The 18,748-nt window shown below is 36.7% G+C and overlaps 1 protein-coding gene across 1 annotated transcript in view; it reads left to right on the top strand.

The window, feature by feature from the left end:
* FAM208A (family with sequence similarity 208, member A) overlaps positions 1-18,748 on the top strand; it is a 74,434-nt gene that overhangs the window by 52,972 nt on the left and 2,714 nt on the right. The window contains exons 15-21 of the mRNA XM_006862119.1: positions 5,531-5,946; positions 7,067-7,211; positions 8,400-8,459; positions 11,640-12,577; positions 15,981-16,103; positions 16,874-17,033; positions 17,645-17,753. Coding sequence (XP_006862181.1) covers positions 5,531-5,946; positions 7,067-7,211; positions 8,400-8,459; positions 11,640-12,577; positions 15,981-16,103; positions 16,874-17,033; positions 17,645-17,753 — 1,951 coding nt within the window. The remainder of the gene's footprint in view (positions 1-5,530; positions 5,947-7,066; positions 7,212-8,399; positions 8,460-11,639; positions 12,578-15,980; positions 16,104-16,873; positions 17,034-17,644; positions 17,754-18,748) is intronic.

Raw genomic sequence — 18,748 nt, 5'->3', positions numbered from 1 at the left:
ATACTTTGCATCATTAATAATGGCAGTCCCATCCATGTACTACCATTTAACAGTATTTACCTCTTTTCACTTTATGTCTTATATTCCTCCCTTTGTCTTCTGCTACCTTCATCTTTCCTCTGCTGACTTCCCTCTTTTTGTATATTGTCTGTCCTGTCACCCATGTTAACATGTGTCTACCCTCTAGTTTGTGAATAATTTCCCCCTCTCTCCTTAAAGAAACCATCATAGAATGTTTCTCTCCTCAAGAAAATTATAATAGTGGTCTCATACAATGTTTGTCCTTTTGTAATTGACTAATTTCAATCACTGGTAGTGTAGTGCTTACGAATCGGGCTGCGAACCGCATGGTCAGCAGTTCGAAACTACCAGCTGTTCCGTGGGAGAAAGATGAGGCGTTCTGCTCCTGTAAAGCTTTACAGCCTCGGAAACCTGGTACAGGGTCGCTATGAGTCGGAACCGACTCCACGGCACATGATAGCAACAACAACAATTTCACTCAACATAGTGTCCTCCAGGTTTATCCTTGTTGTGAGGTGTTTTGCAGTGCATTGAGGCTTTGTGTTCCCTTATGTGTATGTGCCAAATTTTTTTTTACCATTCTTCTGTTGATGGGCCTTGAAGTTGTCATCACCTTTTTGTTATTGTGACTAGTGCTGTTATGAACATGGGTTTACATATCTATTTTTGTCAAAGCTCTTATTTCTTGAGGATGTATACCAAGTAGAGGGATTGCTGGGCCATATGGTGTATCTGTTTCCAATTTTTTAAGAAAGCGCCGTACCATTTTCCATAATGGTTGCACCATTTTACAGTCCCACCAGCAGTGTCAGAGAGTCCCAGTATCTCCATGCTCTTTCCAGCATTTTTTATTTTTAACTTTGCTATTAATGCTGGAGTAAGATGATATTTCATTATTGTTTTGATTTGCATCTCTGTAATGACTAATAATTGTGAGCATTTCTTCATATGTTTGCTGGCTGCCTAAATGTCTTCTTTAATGAAGTGTCTGTTCATGTCCTCTGCCCATTTTTAATTGGATATTTGTTGTCTGCTTGGTAAAGTGTTCTCTAACTTTAGAAAGTAGGCTTTTGATTTGTCATTGCCAAACCTGATCTGTAGGTTCTCATTTTACTCTTTTGGTGAAATCCTGTGTATCTTTTGTTTGCACTTTGTGTGTTTTCAGTTATGCCATGTATCAGAGCCCCTAAGTTTGTCCCTAATTTTCAATTGATCTTTATATTTCTAGGCTTTACATTTAGGTCTTTAATCCACATTGACTTCATTTTATATATGTTGTGAGATATGGGTCTTATTTCATTTTTCTGCAAGTGGATTTTCAATTTTCCCAGCATCATTTATTGACAAAATGATCTTTTCCCCCTTCAATGCATTTTGGCCCTTTGTCTAAGATCAGCTGACCATAGGTGGATAGATTTATTCCTAGGTTCTCAATTGTTCCATTCATCTGTGTTTCTTCTGTTGTACCTTTACCGGCTGTTCTGACTAGTTGACTGTGTATAGTAGGTTTTGAGATCAGGAAGTGAGAGGCCTCCTACTTTGTTCTTCATTAGTAATGCTTCACTTACCCGTATAGTTAGTGATTAATTTTCCATCTTTAAAGAATGATGTTGGAATCTGAATTGGGATTACACTGTATCAATAGATTCCTTTGGGTAGTGTAGACATTTTAAAACTCTTATTTCTTCCTATCCACGAACATGATATATTCCTACTTCGCTGCATGTTTCTTGTACTAGTGTTTTGTAGTTTTCTTTGTATAGGGTTTTTGTTTCTCTGGTTAGATATATATTTCCACATATTTCATTTCTTGGGTGGCTACTATAAATGGTATTGTTTTCCTGATTTGCTTTTCAGAGCTCTCTTTATTAGTGTAAAGGAAAGCAACTGATTTTTGTATATTGATGTTGTATCCTGCCACTTCGCTGAATCATCTAGACATGTAAGGTCATCACACTGCTTGTCCATAAATACGAACACTGTTCTTTTATGTAGTCTTCTTTACTGATAATTGTTTTTGTTCAGTATGTCAGATCTGTGTATTCCTTTTTTTCTTAGTAAATACAGTCAGTGTCACTGTGTTACATCAGTGTCTTTGTCACATGTTTGGTTTGCTAACAGTCTTATCCTTACTTTTCAGTCATTCTCCTTTACTTCTATTCCTACACTCTCCAGTGTGATAACCATTAGCCAGGGTAGTCATTTAAATTACTTGAAACAAAATTAAAAATTAATTTCCTGATACTTGGTAGCACACTATTGTAGAAGAGAGTATTTTTATTATTGAAGAAAGTTTTATTGACTGTGCTGGTCTCTCAATAATGTTTAGATTTTTTCCCTAACTTAACTTGTTACTTTCCAGTGATGTCATCCTTGTTCAGGTACTCATCTAGTGACTTTCCTGACTGAATTTCTTTTTGTTACTCATTTTGGTATCATATTCTTCTCAGTATTGATTTACAAGTTTGCCACAAATCTTATCTTCTGTACTACTTAACTTTTCAAGGGTTTGTTATAAACTTGACCTTGGGCAAGCCTTTACTTCTCTTTAAACTTGCAGCAGATTTTAGTTTTCTTGAGGCTTGTATCTGTTAAATTCAGATCCCTCATCAGCTTTTTAGCGGATCTGTTCTGGAACAGTCTCCATTTCCTCTAACTTCACATATGTTTCTAATCTACTAATCTGGTCATTCTTTCTTATTTACACTGTATTATACCGTGACTTTTGTCATGAGTATTTTATTAAATATTCTGTACTAAAGCTGTACATATTGTGACTATTTTAGTTATAATATCCTTGAGTAGACATTATTGCCCTTATTTTACAGATAACAAGATAGTTTCTCCAAATCGTTCCTAAACTCTACTTTCCACAAACTTCAAAAAGTTTGTGAAAAGATTCCATTATCTTTTAATTCCATTTTTCCATGGGCTTATGGAAGCCCTCTTTGCATTTCTTAAGCACTGAGCACATTGTCGACACTCAGGAAATAATATGCTAATTCTTGGTACTGATACACATGATAACTGTGTAGTTTCGTGTATCTGAAAAAATTTTTGTAGGTGAAAATCAAACTTTATCAAGAATTAAATAAGATGGTTGGAATGCCAGGCTAATTGTAATAGACCGAAGGAGAAATGTGGTGGATGGAGCAGGAGGGTGGATAGGTTAAACTAGAATTAGTGCCTGCCAGACTTGTGTTTCTCAACAGTGTTTCATTCTAGTCATTTTACACACTGTATGTTTGAAAGTGGATATTTTAAGGTTGGAGTCTCACTTTTAGAATATTCTGATCTTCATTTGGTGGTGAACCTATTCATTTTATAAGAAGTAACTGCCTCCTAGTGTGAGAGCATCTCTTTCCCTCCGGCGTGCCACAAAGATCCTGGTGTTGCCATGGGCCGCTGCCCTGCCCGATGTTACCAGTATTGTAAGAACAAGCCCTGTCCCAAGTCCCGCTTCTGCTGAGGTGTCCCTGATGCCAAGATTCGGATCTTTGACCTGGGTCGGAAGAAGGCAAAAGTGGATGAGTTCCCACTCTGTGGCCACATGGTATCGGATGAATATGAGCAGCTCTCCTCAGAAGCCCTGGAGGCTGCCCATATTTGTGCCAACAAGTACATGGTGAAAAGCTATGGCAAAGATGGCTTTCATATCTGAGTGCGGCTACATCCGTTCCATGTCATCCGCATCAACAAGATGTTGTCCTGTGCTGGCACTGACAGGCTCCAGATGGATGTGGGGGGCCTTTGGCAAGCCCCAGGGTACTGTGGCTAGGGTCCACATTGGCCAAGTCATCATGTCCATCCACACCAACCTTCAAAACAAGGAGCATGTGATTGAGGCCCTATACAGGGCCAAGTTCAAGTTCCCTGGGCGCCAGAAGATCCACATCTCCAAGAAGTGGGGCTTCACCAAGTTCAATGTTGATAAGTTTGAAGACATGGTGGCTGAGAAGCGGCTCATCCCAGTTGGCTGTGGGGTCAAATATATCCCCAACCATGGCCCCTTGGACAAGTGGAGGGCCCTGCATTCCTGAAGGTCTTGGTAGCACTGACCTATGCCCTTCAATAAATTCACTGTGTCAAAAAAAAAAAAAAAGTAACTGCCTCCTAATCTTTTAATTTTTTAAACTAAACCATCAACTTTTTTAAGGACTCTGGGTGGCACAAATGGTTAAGTGTTCAACTACTAGCCTAAAAGTTGGCAGTTGGAACTCATCAGAGGAATCTCAGAAATGAGACCTGGTGATCTGCTTCCAAAAGGTCATACATAGCCTTGAAAAACCCTATGAAGCAATTCTACTCTTTTTTCATGGGATTGCTGTGAGATGGAATTGACTTGATAGCAGCTAACAACAACACTTGATACACAAAAAAAATGTACCTGTATTAAGGACACGGCTTGATATTTGGCAGCTGTGATACCACTGCAAGATGCAGAATATTTCTTATCCCCAAAATTTGTCTCAAGCTCCTTTGTTGTACTTCTAATCTTATCCCACTACTGATCTGCTTTCTGTCTCTCTAGATTAGTTTTTCATATGATTAGAATCATACAGTATGTACTCTGTTGTTTCTTACTTTTTTTTGCCTGTGGTACATAATATCTTTCTTATCTTTCTTAAACTGTGAATCCTGGGATCTATACAGATTTTACACCATTCTCCCCCTACCTCCAACCTTTCATGCATTAAATCACATTACATTCTGATGTAATATAAAAATCACATTACATTTTAAAAAGTATACCTTTTAAAAGTTTTTATATACAAGGAGACTTCAAAAAGTTCATGTAAAAATAGAATGAAAAGATCACAGAAATTTTCATTGAAATTTTTGAAGCTCCCTTGTATATATATATTGTTTGTACAAATTACTCAAATTTGTATCTGCTTAGATCCATGCTCTGTGTTCATTCGTGGTGCATTTTGTTCTTGGTGCATAGATTTCTTCAGGATGATTTTGCACCTCTAGAATCTTAGCTTCATAATACGTGTAAGTAATCTAGTCATTAAGGTTTAGATCTTAAGAATGTTGATCATCTATCATAAGGACAAAATATGACAAGATTGGAAGACATAGATATCAAGTAAGTCATGGCTATTTTGAGTGAATTTAAGTGTAACTTGCATATCCTTTAAACAGAAAAATTGCAAGTACAGATGTTTCATTTGTTGCCAAATATCAGGTTGACTTTGGAATTTTGGTGTTAGTGTTTGAGGCAACGGCTGCATGGTTTTAATGTATATTTTCCATACTATACACTTGATTCTTAAGCCCAGTTTTCCACTGATAGCATTTTAAAATTATGATGGAAATTAATTCTTTTAACAGGAATTTTGACCCATGTGAAGTATTTTACAACCAATTATATTGTAAATTGTGATACGGGAGTATTTGTCAAAACAAACCCAGTGCTTTACAAGTTTTTAGGTATATTGAATTTTTATTTTTAATGTTGGCCTTTTAAACTTAAAGGGCTTTTGTTTTCCTTTTTTCTCCTCAGATCCTCCACAGCATGTTGGCTCACTCATCAGTGGCCTTGGGTATGATGCTGACTTGAGACGGCATCAGCAGGATACCTCTAACTCTGGTGTTGCTGACATCCATAGGCTATTTAGCTGGCTGTCAGAAACACTTGCCATTGCCCGGCATTCTGATGCATCCCTAACAGACACAGTCAATAAAGCTTTAGGATTGTGCACTGAAGATTCTTGTGAAGAGCTGCGGCAAAAGCATGAATATGAGTTGAATTCTACCCAGGATAAAGAGTATGAGCAGCCTACTTGTGCAAAAATTGAAAATGTACGTTTTAAGGGTACTCAGAGCCCATTGCTAGAAGTTGATGTATCATCTTTAAAGTACCCTGCTTGTGTTTCTACCAGTGAAGGAGGCACTGATCCTAAACTGCATTTGAAAGAAGTAAGCATATGTCTATTGGTCACCTTTTCAGAGTGTGTGCGAAAGAGAAAAGATGTGGGTATGCTCTGATTATTATATATTTCAAAAAAAAAAAAATACTTTTGAGTCGATTTTCTGTCCAGGAGAAACTTCCTCTGTGCTACAGAGTGATAAATGCAGAAGTAGTAGTTTTCCTTCCTGTTGAGAGAGACTATACTTTACTGTGATTAAATTTAGTGATTGTTAGAAGTTGCTTACTGGATAATAATAAAATTAAATACTCAAAGCACTAACAACCCAAAAAAAGTACACTAACAACCCAAAACTGAATCTGTTGTGGCACAGCAACCAAGGTCAGTGCAGCAGTGTATAAGATTAGGTACTTACTATATTTTGTGTAAATAGAAATGGGAAATGAGTGACCTTTAGGATTGTCTTGGAAGTGACTCTCAGCCTTGTTTTTAAAGTATTGATCTCAGCTAAGAAGTAGCCATATCTTCTCCAAGAAATGGTTATATCACTGGGCAACAAACACTACCAAGATAGCACTGTATTCCTAAGGATTTAGTTCTGAGTCTTTCTTCATTTTTTGTTTCCTATCTTTGACTAAATGTCTGTGCACTTCCCCGACCTTTCTCTAGATAGTTAGTGGGAGGGTGAAAGCAGGAGACTCACTTGGAGAGATGTATAAGGTGGATACAGAAACTTAGCTGTGTAGAGAATTCCTGATTTAACAGGTTTGACAGGGCTGTGTGCCAAATTCACCTCCTGTTTTGTAGCTAAAGTTTGATTAGAACATACACACACCCACTCATGCAGGTAGGTATAGTGTTAGGCTGTTTCAGCAATACTATGGCAGAGCTGAGTATCTGCTCCTCAAAACCTAGAATATTTACCACTAGCCCTTTATAGAAAAAGTTTACAAACCATTGCTCTAAATTAACTTTTAATTATGTTTTGAGGGAAAAACATCCCTGCTGCCATATCAAGTCTAGCGTTCTACAGTTTTACTTTTTTCGTTTTACTCATTTGTAATATTTAGTTTGTTGAAGTTTGTTATTTTTCTGTGAGAAAAAGTCATATATACTTGATGTTAAAATTAATTGAAAAGAAGCTACTGAATGTGTACTTTAATTTTTAGGACCCAAATTTAATTAGCATGAGTAGTTTAGAAGATTGCAGTTTGTGCCCCACTATTCCCATTGAACATGGATTCCGTAGACAACAAGCCAAGTCAAACAATGTTGAAGAGACTGAAATACATTGGAAACTGATTCCAATTACAGGTAAGTGCAAGTATACTAAGTCTTACGTTTGCTTCCCTTTACTTCAGTTTCTTGAAGGGTTTAATCTTTTCTAGATTCCCCTTTTGGGTGATCAGTCTTCATCTTACTTTGCCTTGGTATCTTCAGTGTCTTATTTTGAACAGTCTAATAATGTTCATTGTGAGTGTTGCTCTTCTTGTTCAGCATCAGCACGTATTTGCACAAGGGCCTTTTAAAAAGCGAGGGATATACTCGCCCCATGGAGCTTAGCATGCAAGCTTCCAAGTGAAAATTGTTGGCAGAAATTGTGAGTTTCTAATAAGATGAGGTAGCTATGTAGATAAAATAATGGGTTTGGGCAGCCAATTAAATTGCATCTTCTCAACTTATTAAATGAGTAAGCTTCACCATAACAAGATACCATATAGAAAGTAATCAAGTTAGTTTCATCTGTTTGAAAGAAATTTGCTTTCTTAGTACTGGATTACTTTAGAGTCATTGGATCATCTGAGAAAATGACCTGAGATAAGAAAGTTAAAAAAGTTTATTGAACTATGGGGCAAGAAGAATTCAGCATATGTTTAAAAATCTGTGCAAACACACATATATACATATATACTCTTAATATTCCAAGTTCTTACTCATTCTTGCTGGCAAAGCATTTTTAGAAGCATTTCCAGGGCGTATCTTTTCTATCTCTAGACCTTTATTTAACCTTTTAAAAGAAGAGATAATTAGCTTTTTTGCTCAAGAGACTGGTGTGACCTAGAACCTATTGAGACTCAAGGAATTTGTACAACTTCCATAGGCTTTAGTTTGTTCTCTACTTAGTATCTTACCAGAGAGGGCAAGAGGCCTGTAAGTAAGTAAGACAGGGAACTGGTACTCATTTCTGATCTAGAGACTTCCTCTTGAATGGGAGAAACAGAAGAGGGAGGTAGTCCATATAAGAGTTATCCTAACTATTCCTCACTTAGACATCTTCACACTTGACACTGAGAGTCCTTTGAAGGCATAGCATCTAGTTTTATGTCACCTGAAAGGAAAGGAAACAACTTTGCATTTTAAAAGGATCCCTTGAGGATTTTTTTAGGTAAAAGAGGAAATACTTGAATTTGTTAGCATATAGGGCTGTCCTGTCCAAAGGTGCTTAATCAGTATCACATATCTAAAGAGAGTCTACAAATGCTAATGGATGCTTTCCCTCAGGAGGGAATGCAAGAAGCCCAGAAGACCAGCTTGGGAAACATGGTGAGAAACAAACACCAGGTGAGAAGGCTCCCTTTGCTTTTCCTCCCAGTGTGCCCTTCTTCCAAATTGCTACTTGCATTTCTGGTCTTCCATCAATAGAGCATTTATTTAAGTTCTGTTAATTAACGGAAAATATAGATTATCATTTTTGTATTTAAATCATCAATCACATTTTATCCAATTTTCTTTATAAAAGGTGTGTTCATAGAGATTAAGTTTTCTTCACTTAAAATAAATTATTTTTTAAATGAATGACTTGTGAAGACCAGAATATTTTCTTAATCCATTTTGCAGGATATTCTGTGAGAAACAGTCTTAAAGTTTCTTTTAAGTGTTAAAAAGATACCATCTATCTTTTAGGTACATTATTCCTGATCTTGAATATTTAAGCCCAGTCCTTCTAATTGTAAAGTTTATTTCAGCACCCAGTTACAGTGAGAGGCTAGAACACCTTTGGACTCCAAGAACGTGTACTAATATAACTGAAGAACTAGTTGTAGTAGGTACCTAGGAGATAGTCTCCTTTGGAGTTCAGTGGAACTTCCTTTCAGGTAGTCACAGATTCTGTTCTCTTGCTTCAGGTTTTTGGTGTCTTTTTTTGTTTTTGTTATGTTGTTTCTTACTCTTGAACTCTAAGCTTGCTTATTTATTTTTGACATTAATAGATCTTTACAGTGATTCCTGCTCTTTTGGAAATTTAGAAACAAAAAACTTTTTGTTAGTTTTCTTCAAGAAAATCTTTATCTCCTCCAGGGAAAAGATGATACAAACAGGAACAACAGGTATATAACTTAGGAGAATGCACAGATCTTTAGTGTATGGCTTGCTGATACTGTATTGACCACCACCCAGATCAAGATAAATAGATCATTTCCAGCACCTCAGAAGGTTTTTTTCTGCCTCCTTATTGTTAGTATTTAATCGTCTCCAAAGAGTAAATAGTATTCTAACTTCTTTTACCACAGATTAGTTTTGCCTTTTCTCAAACTTAAGATAAATAGATCTTCTCATACGTGTCCTCTTGGGTTTGGCTCTTTCACTCAATTAATGTCTGGGTTTCATCTATGTTTTGAATCTATTAGGAATTCTTATTGGGAACAGCACTTGTTTATGCTTTATAATGATCCATCAGCATTTACTTTCCTACCATCTTGGTATATTTTGTGCTGAGCTGTTGTAGGTAGGTATCTGAATCATATGATGCTGGCTTAGAGAAATGACTACTCCCCTTTCAAATTGAGGTACCTTAAAAATTGAGGTACTGCAAAGGATCTGTACTATTATGGATATTGACATGTATGTGTCTCTTAAATCATTTGTTGATGAAAATACTTTTTAAAATAATAACATTATCAGTCTTAATAAAATCATATTGGGAAAGTTGATCTTGCATAACAAAGTAGATGGTGATTATTATTTGCATTTAAGATGTGCAGTACAAAATGTATTTGTTTTTGGTTTTCTTTTAATGGAAAATTCTCTATTAAGCTATTTCAGCATACAAAAATTCTAGTTATCTATAGCCATGTTGTTAAGTGCCATCCAGTCCATGTCAATGCATAGTGACCCTGTACAGGGTTTCCAGGGAGCAGCTGGTGAATTTAAACCAAGGAGCTTGTGGTTAACTGTCCAGTGCTTTTCCTACAGTGTCACACCAAGCCTCCATCTATAGCCACAGCCCTCCAGAAATAAGCTCATTAGTAATGCAAAGGATAGCTATAAAAAACTTAGGAGAGCAAGTATTTCGTTAAGAAAAAAATTCAGAAGTTTTAAAACTACAGGTGAAGCCCCCAGCTAATTTATTTTACAAAATACAAATGAAAGATTTTATTTTATTTGAATAAATTAGATATTTGACATGGTATATAATTCAAGAAGTACATATATACTTCAAAAAATAAGACTTCCACCTCTCCCCCAGCTAGTTAGTTTCCCCACCAGTATCAGTTGTTAGGCTTCCTTCCATACCTTTTCTATGCATATTAAATGACATTTTAATGTTGCAAAATTAAGATACTCAATATTCCTAAATTACATTGCAGAGCATGCATTATCTGTTTTATCAGCTTCATATAGTTGTAATTCTTGTCTTGGCACGTCATATATTTTGCTTATTTCTTTTACTACAGACTTGCTGTGATTTGACTCTTCTGATATGACTTTTGTAATAAATGACAGTGGTTCATGATTATCACTGAATTGGTAGAAAATGTCACAGACTGACTGCTGTTTAAATTTTAGAAAACTGAGTATGGGGAGAATCAAAACTGAATTTTGCATATACAGGGCATGCTGCTACACATAAGTGTAAACTTGAATAAGGAATTAACCATATTTTTAAATGACTGTTGTTTAGAATACTTCACTTGGTTGGTTTAGATTTTTTTGACACATTGTGTATGTATTTGAACTTAGGATATATATATTTTTTAAAGTCAAAATTTGTAGTCCTTTTGGCTAGCTGAATGTCCTTTTAGCTCAAGTGGCGATATCCATCCTAATTTCTTTTGGAAAAAAATGAAAGTACTTGTAAAAGCATTGTCAGAGGTGTTCTTTTAATGCAGCTGTGAACTACTTATGTTTTCTTCTTGTGTTTTTTTAAGCCTTTTTATTCCTGATAAAATTGTCAATAGCATTTCAGAAAACCTTTAATTTAATCCCATATGTGAGAACAGATCTGAAGACCGATAGATATAAAACGAATCATCTTAAAGCTTGAATTCACCTTTTAAGTTAGTACTATACCCAGAGTATTTCTGTTTGATATTCTTTAGTGCTTAGCACTTAAGATTCTCATAGCATTTTGGATTCACTATTTGGCAAAGAATACAGGATGTGAGCAAGCTGTTTCACCGTCATGGTGAAAACATGTCTATTAAAGTCAGAATGATAAGGAAGCAGAAATAAACAAAGGGCATAATTTGTATTGATGCCAAATTGGTGCTTCTTTGAAGTAACATTCAAAATTGTCTTAGCTTATGAAATCCAAAGATGAATCACAAGTACGGCATATAGAGAATAAGATTCACATCAGTATTTGATGGTTTTATTCTGTTTGTTTTGATTTCAGTGGAACTTCAACTGCTTTATTAGTTCTAAATATCTTCTTGTGCTGACTCTTTTTTCTGATTTAAGAGTTTGTGTTTTTGATGTTCTCCTTTTGGATTGCTCTTAAAATAATGAACTCTTCCTGTATAGGTATGAAATCACCAGAAGAACAACTGGTGTGTCTGCCACCGCAGGAGGCCTTCCCTAACGACCCCCGGGTAATAAGTAGACAGAGAAGTTCTGATTACCAGTTTCCATCCTCTCCATTTACAGACACAGTAAAGGGCATCACTGAGGATGACGTGTTGACAGGTCAGGTGGTAGCAGCAGTGGAGGAGCAGTGTGTGCCAGCAGCAGAACCGCCTGCCCTGAGCGAAACCACAGAAAGGACAGTGTTAGGAGAGTACAGTCTCTTTTCTAGGAAGATAGAAGAGATTCTGAAGCAAAAGAATGTGTCATATGTCAATAGAATTTCCACACCTATCTTTTCAACACAAGAGAAGATGAAACGACTTTCTGAATTCATATATTCTAAGACTTCCAGAGCTGGTATGCAGGAGTTTGTTGATGGCTTGCATGAGAAACTAAATACTATTATTGTCAAAGCATCAGCCAAGGGTGAGAATTTGCCATCAGTCAGTCCTAATGTTTCTGGTACCAAAATAGCAATGAATACTCTGGGAAAGCGCAGCATGCCATCTTCCTCAATTTATTCCAACAATAAATCCTTCCCTGAGTCACTTTGTAGTGAAGCTTTGAAAGACACCAACTCTAGTGAGCAGCAGTCCTCTTCAGCTTTGAGTTTAACTGAAGTGGAGATGAACCAACCACCCCATGCCACAGAACTAATGGTGACTTCTGATCATACTGTACCTGGTGACATTGCTCGGGAGCCAGTAGAAAAAGAAACAACGAAATCACCCAGTGATGTAACCATTTCTGCCCAACCAGCTCTTTCAAATTTTATAAGCCAGTTAGAACCTGAAGTATTTAACAGTTTGGTAAAAATCATGAAAGATGTCCAGAAAAACACTGTGAAATTTTATATTCATGAAGAAGAAGAAAATATGCTCTGTAAAGAAATAAAGGTAATTAGATGAGAGGATAGTAGTAGTGCTGTATAAACTTGTCTTTTTTGTTTTTAAATGTTGACCATGTATTTTCATAATTTTATAAAGCACAGTAGAATGCAAGATTATTGTTTGACTAAATTCAGAACCTATATAATGTAAATATCCTGGAACTTAGATTCTTGTTGTATTCATTTGTATACATATTGCATCTCGATTTATAAAATGTTGGTTCAAAGATTATAATATTTCTTGCTAATTAAAAAAAATTATATGGGAAGAAAGATACCGAAGTAAAATAAATTGTTATATTAACAGCTCACATAGTGTTTTTAGTCAAATAGAAAACAAAAAAGTCCAAGGTTGGTCTGATCGTAATCTTGTTATCCTTGTTATGTCAGGATTTCCTATTGCTCTTGTTGATTTAGAAACAAACAGCTTTGATGATCCTAAAAAACTCCCAAATCATGAAAGATTCCTTACTGTGAGGTGATTTTCTTTCTACTGAAGCTGTAGAGTAAACTGGTATTTCAGGTCTTTGTTTCAAAATATATATACTTACATACATACACATACATATATGTGTATGTATGCATGCATATGTTATTGTTAAGTGCAGTTAATTAAGTTCTGACTCTAGTGACCCTGTATAGAATTTCCGAGGAGCAGCTGGTGGGTTTGAATTGCCTGCCTTGTTGTTTGCAGTCCAGTGTTGCTCCTACAGCACCACACCGGGAGTCCGTGGGTTAATGTGCTGTACTTCATAGTTGCTTTGAGCCACAATGCTGGCAGTTCAAGCTCACCAGCCAGTCTTTGGAAACATATACAGGGTTGCTATGGGTGGGAACTAACTCGACGGCACTTAAAAACAACATATACATCAAGTCACCTCTGACTCATAATGACCCCAAGTGCAAAGTAGAAATGCATTCCTTGGAAGCAAATTGCCAGGCCTTACTTTTGTGGAAACTTGCTGGGCTTGAACTGCCAACTTTTTGCTTAGCAATTCCATGTTTAATCATGTGTGCTAGTCAAGGACTTCAAGCGTAGACATGTTGTTGTTCAGTGCCGTTGAGCTGGTTCCAACTCAGCGACCCTATATAGGGTTTCTGAGGTGTAGCTGATAAGTTTGAACCACTGACCTTGCAGTTCAAACCAACCTTGCAGTCCAGTGCTTATCCTACAGCGCCACATCAGGACTCCAAGTCTAGACATGTAAAATTTATAAAATAGGTAAATTGCTACACCTTGGGACAACTGTATTAGTAGTCTGATAGTGTCAGTTGTTTTGCTCTTAGTGTCATTTAGTTGATTCTGACTCATAGTGATCCTGTGTAGGGTTTCCCAGGCTCTAAATACTTGTGGGAGCAGCAAGTTTTAGCTTTCTTCTGCAGAGCGGCTGTGGGTTTGAACAGCCAACCTTGTGGTTCACAGCCCAGTGCTTATTCTACAGAACCATTATGCTTTACAATAATATACATACACATATAATCAAGTAATACTCACTAAGCTACTGGAATCCAGCCACTCTTCAGAAACCCTATACAGGGTCTTTGTGGGTTAGAATTGACTCGATGGCACTTAGCAAGAAGCTATTGGATATTAAACTCTTAAGAAAATGCCTAGGACTTTGAAATGAATACCTGTTCCCGTTTATAGACTTTAGGGGTGGTTTCAACTTGTTCTGCTTTAGGTAGTAGAAGGAGCTGTACATAAGTGGGTTCTTAAACTTAGAGTAGCCTAGAAACTCAGTACTGCTGACATGTCTGTTTTAATGTCTGTGATTGCTGTCAGTGTGCTTTGTGTGGTACCCAGTGAGGCCTTCATAAGCATGGAAATGCATGAGGAGGTAGAACGTTCTGTGTGCCTGCCTTACTGATTTCATATGGCTTCTCAGGAAGATGGAATCAGGCTTATTGAAAACTCCATGGTTCTATATTTTGCCCTGTGGGAATGGATGCAGAACTGCTCAATTTCTATCCCAGTCCTTGCAACATGTTCTGAATGAAGCACAGTACTCTTGGGGATATAGTTGCATGTAGTGTGTGTAGAGGCTCAGTGAGAGAATAGGTTGGGCACAGCCCCGTGTGCTTGATATAACTCCACCCCCACTTTTCTTCACCAGTGGCAACTCACCTATATGGTAACTAGATTGAGTGGATAGGAAATGCGTTTACCTGTGAATGGTGCTTTTAATTCACTCTGGCATAGAAAAATTGTTTTCATTGTTACTTACCTTGCATAGAAGAAAGAAAAGATTGTTCCATGATATTCATATCTGATAGGAAATCTCAGATGGAAACTTTCATTCTATTTTAGTCAGTATCCGTTGGAAATATCCCTGCAAAAAGTTACAGTAGAGTAAAAGACTAAGAATTTCCTAAATAATTCTGGAGTTGGATTTGTCATTGTAGGAGTTAAACTGTCTTATATAGACTGACTTTCCATTTAAAGCTGTTTAACTGTCACAGCAGGCCTGTCAGATAGTAATCTACCTTTAACTGACTGTAAACTGGTTTGAAATTTGCCCAGAAACTTCAGAGCTGAGAGCAAAGTCAAGCAATATGTAAGATGCTGCTTTAGTTCAAGGATGCCCAAAAATATCCTCAAAGGGTGTGACATTTGTAGGCAGCTTTTGAAAAAGCAATAGATTAATTGTGAGGTGAGCTCATTTTGATTATGGCTGTCTTAAGTAGCTGTACCAGACTCTAATGAATTGATCTGCTCCTGATCCTGCAGTTGACTATAGGTTCAGGACTCTAACTGCACGTACTACTGCTCTGTGTCCTTTGAAAGGTAATGGAGGGAGGTGTTAGTTGGGAGAATCTTTAAGTAGCTTGAAGATATAAATTTGGCAGACATGGCTAATTTATATGTGAATAGCATAGCTACATAGGAAACTCTATGAATGAATGCTTTTTGGGCTTTTTTTAATTACACGAGGTACAGTGGTTGTAAAAGTGCTGTGCAACTGTGAAGGAATAGAATACCAGTTATGTGACCAATAACCAGAGACTGGCTTAGAATGGAAAGGAATGGGGTGGGGTTGGGTGAGGGTGGGAGCAGTTTTAATGATTGGGCTTTGTGTTGCTCACTTAATAAAGTAATGGAGCTGAGCTAAGAACCTGGGTTAATCTGCTATTTTTACTAGCTCACACAGACATTTATTTGGCTTTGACTGCTTAGCATTGTAACATAGTACAAAGAGCCACTTCATAACTGTGTGATCTTGTGTGCTTTAGGTTGTTTTTCTATAAAATGAGGTAGAGTGGCTTTGATGATCTTCTAGAGTATAAGTATGCTCCTGGTTATAATAGTGCTGTAATAGTAGTTAATTATCAGTTTGTCTCTTATTTCTGGTATTAAATGGATGTTTGCAAAAAAGCTTTTTAATGTTGACTTAGTTGTTTTTCTTTAACAGGAATATCTTATCAAATTAGGCAATACAGAATGTCATCCAGAACAGTTTTTGGAAAGAAGATCAAAATTAGATAAACTATTGATTATTATTCAAAATGAAGACATTGCAGGTTTCATTCACAAGGTAGACTATTAAGTCAAATTCACTACTTACTTTGGTTATAAGAACGTCCTTGTTTTTAAATCGTACTGTCTGTAAGACTAAAGTTGCTTGTTTTTAGAATATTGTAAGCTTTAATGGAGGTAGAACTTTGTGAAGTTTAGGACTTGAGACCTAACTGACTCTTCGGGTTTGTACCTTTGCAAATTTTAAATTGCTGCACATCACAGATCTTCCCTGTCACTCAAGAGTGAAGACAGAGTACCAAATTCTTGAATGCTATGGGCCTCCTGTTTATCCATAAACTGTTTTCATCTCCATTGGTATTTCCCAGGCAAAGTCATTTGTGCCCCCTCTTCTTTGCTAACCTACTTCCCTTTCCTGGATTTGGAGGATCCCCATCCAGTCTTATGAGCCTAGCTCAAATCCAGCATGCTGTTCTCTTTGAAGCCTTTTCTGGCTGTTCCTAGTATACAGGCTCTTGCCCTCATCTGAATTCTGACGACTTGCAAGGTCAGACAGAATAGCATTTCTTGCTTCTTTTTCCTAGACTTTTGTGTTTAGAGTGTTTTCTTCATGACAGGTGCCTCATACATGAATACTGGCTTATATGGTGGGTTTATATGTTGAAAATTCTATTTCTGTACTTGGCTTACAATAGGCAACTCGCTAATATTGGTAAACCATAGTGAATTTTGCTAGCCAGTGATTGTAGGTTACTTCACTCTTGAATCTACCAGTATTTCCTTATCCATCTTTATTTCTGTTTTCATTTTGATATTTTATTTAAACAGGTACCTGGCTTGGTGACTTTAAAGAAGCTCCCCTGTGTTAGTTTTGCTGGTGTTGATAGTCTGGATGATGTTAAAAATCATACATACAATGAGTTATTTGTATCTGGAGGTTTTATCGTGTCTGATGAATCAGTTCTGAATCCAGATGTTATCACAATTGGTAAGATATATGCATTCTTTTGAGCATGACATTTCTCTTGTTGTTTTTTTTTTTTCCCTCCTAACCTTTATCATTAATGATGAGAAATCACTCATACTTTTAATCTGTTTAATCTGCCATTCACAGATAACCAGTATAGTTCTTTCATTTTCTAGAACTTTTATTGCCTCAACTTTCTTTCCTATATTCTGTCTTTTCAAGTCATTGCCTCTAAATCTTAATAAAGCAAGGCTCTGTGCACCTACTGTACTTGGAGCACTCCTGATTTGTTGTCACTCATGTGTTTTGCTCTTGAGGTATGGATGTTCTTAGACCTACGTATAATTTATGCCCCCACTTATAACAAATACACACTGCCACTGAGTTGATTCTGACTCATAGCAATAGTATAGGATAGAGTAGAATTGCCCCATAGGTTTCTGAGACGAAATCTGTGGGAACAGACAGTCTTATCTTTCTCTTGCTGTCTTCTTTAAAGGGGGAAAAGAGAAAGAAAGGAAAAGAACATAGAAACTAGGATTCTACGTAATATGAATAAGTACTTGCATAATTCATTGTGGGAAGTGACGGTTATTTATTGAATTACAAGTGAACTTCTTTATCTGTAACAGAAAACCTTAAAAATTTTTTGACATTCCTCGAAGAACTTAGTACTCCAGAAGGAAAATGGCAGTGGAAAGTCCATTGTAAATTTCAGAAAAAACTAAAGGAATTAGGAAGGTAAGATTTGGAAAATAACTATATGATTGCTGTTAACATTGTTCTCACAGTCTGTTTTTCCCTGGTAGACCATGAATGCAGCTGAATTTGCACAGATGTCTTTAGACACTCCTTCAAAATGATCCTATTAGTTATTCTGGCCTTGTACTGGAGTAGTATTCTTGAGGAGGAGTATTTTTGCTTAGGGAGAAGCTTCGTGATGCTATAGTTATGTGTATAGGCAATGCTGGTTTAATCCTTGAGATTTAGGAGTTTAGAATAATTATCAAAATGAAATGGTTGGCACTCTTCATTTATTTATGGAACCCTGTATGCCTACTTTTCCCATCAAAAGGCTACCTAAGGCAGCTAATCTACAAAATTCAGACATACATCTGCTCCTCATTTACCGATTATCTTGTGACCTGATATTTCTCATTTATGGCTATAGTATAAAAATTCCATGACATTTTGTGCAGTAACAGCATAAGTTTGGCAGTAACAAACGCTGAGTTAGTTGCAAGGCATGAGTAATGCTAGTGAAAGCTGTGGGTCAACTCTGCTAAACCATGATTTCTCTGGTTTGGCAATAACGATGTATTTTGGCAGTTACGTAACAATGTAGCCATCTGCCATTTTCACACAGTACCAATTTGCACACATTGACTTGGTTTTTGGAAACTGTGTCAATCAGCAAAGAGTGTGTATTTTGGGACAAGAATTAACCTTCACCTGATTAAAGAGATTTGCAATTAGGATATTGTTTATCTTTGTCATGTGAAGTAGTGCCGAAGGTGTAACTTGTCCAGTTACTTAGTTCCCTCATGGTCCTGACAATAACTAGTGGTTTCTGCTTCCCACTGCTACATGGCTTAAGGTATACAAAAAGCTTAGAGCATGTATTGCATCTTTTGAAAGATTGATACTTTATTGTTCATTCATGTCCTACATTATAAACTAAGTTAGCAAAGCAAAAGATGATTATTACATAGTAAGGAAAAATGACAAGAGTAACA

The sequence above is a fragment of the Chrysochloris asiatica genome, unplaced genomic scaffold (genome assembly GCF_000296735.1).
Source record: "Chrysochloris asiatica unplaced genomic scaffold, ChrAsi1.0 scaffold00046, whole genome shotgun sequence".
Classification (NCBI taxonomy): Eukaryota; Metazoa; Chordata; class Mammalia; order Afrosoricida; family Chrysochloridae; genus Chrysochloris; species Chrysochloris asiatica.
This window is presented reverse-complemented; position numbering and strand designations above follow the sequence as displayed.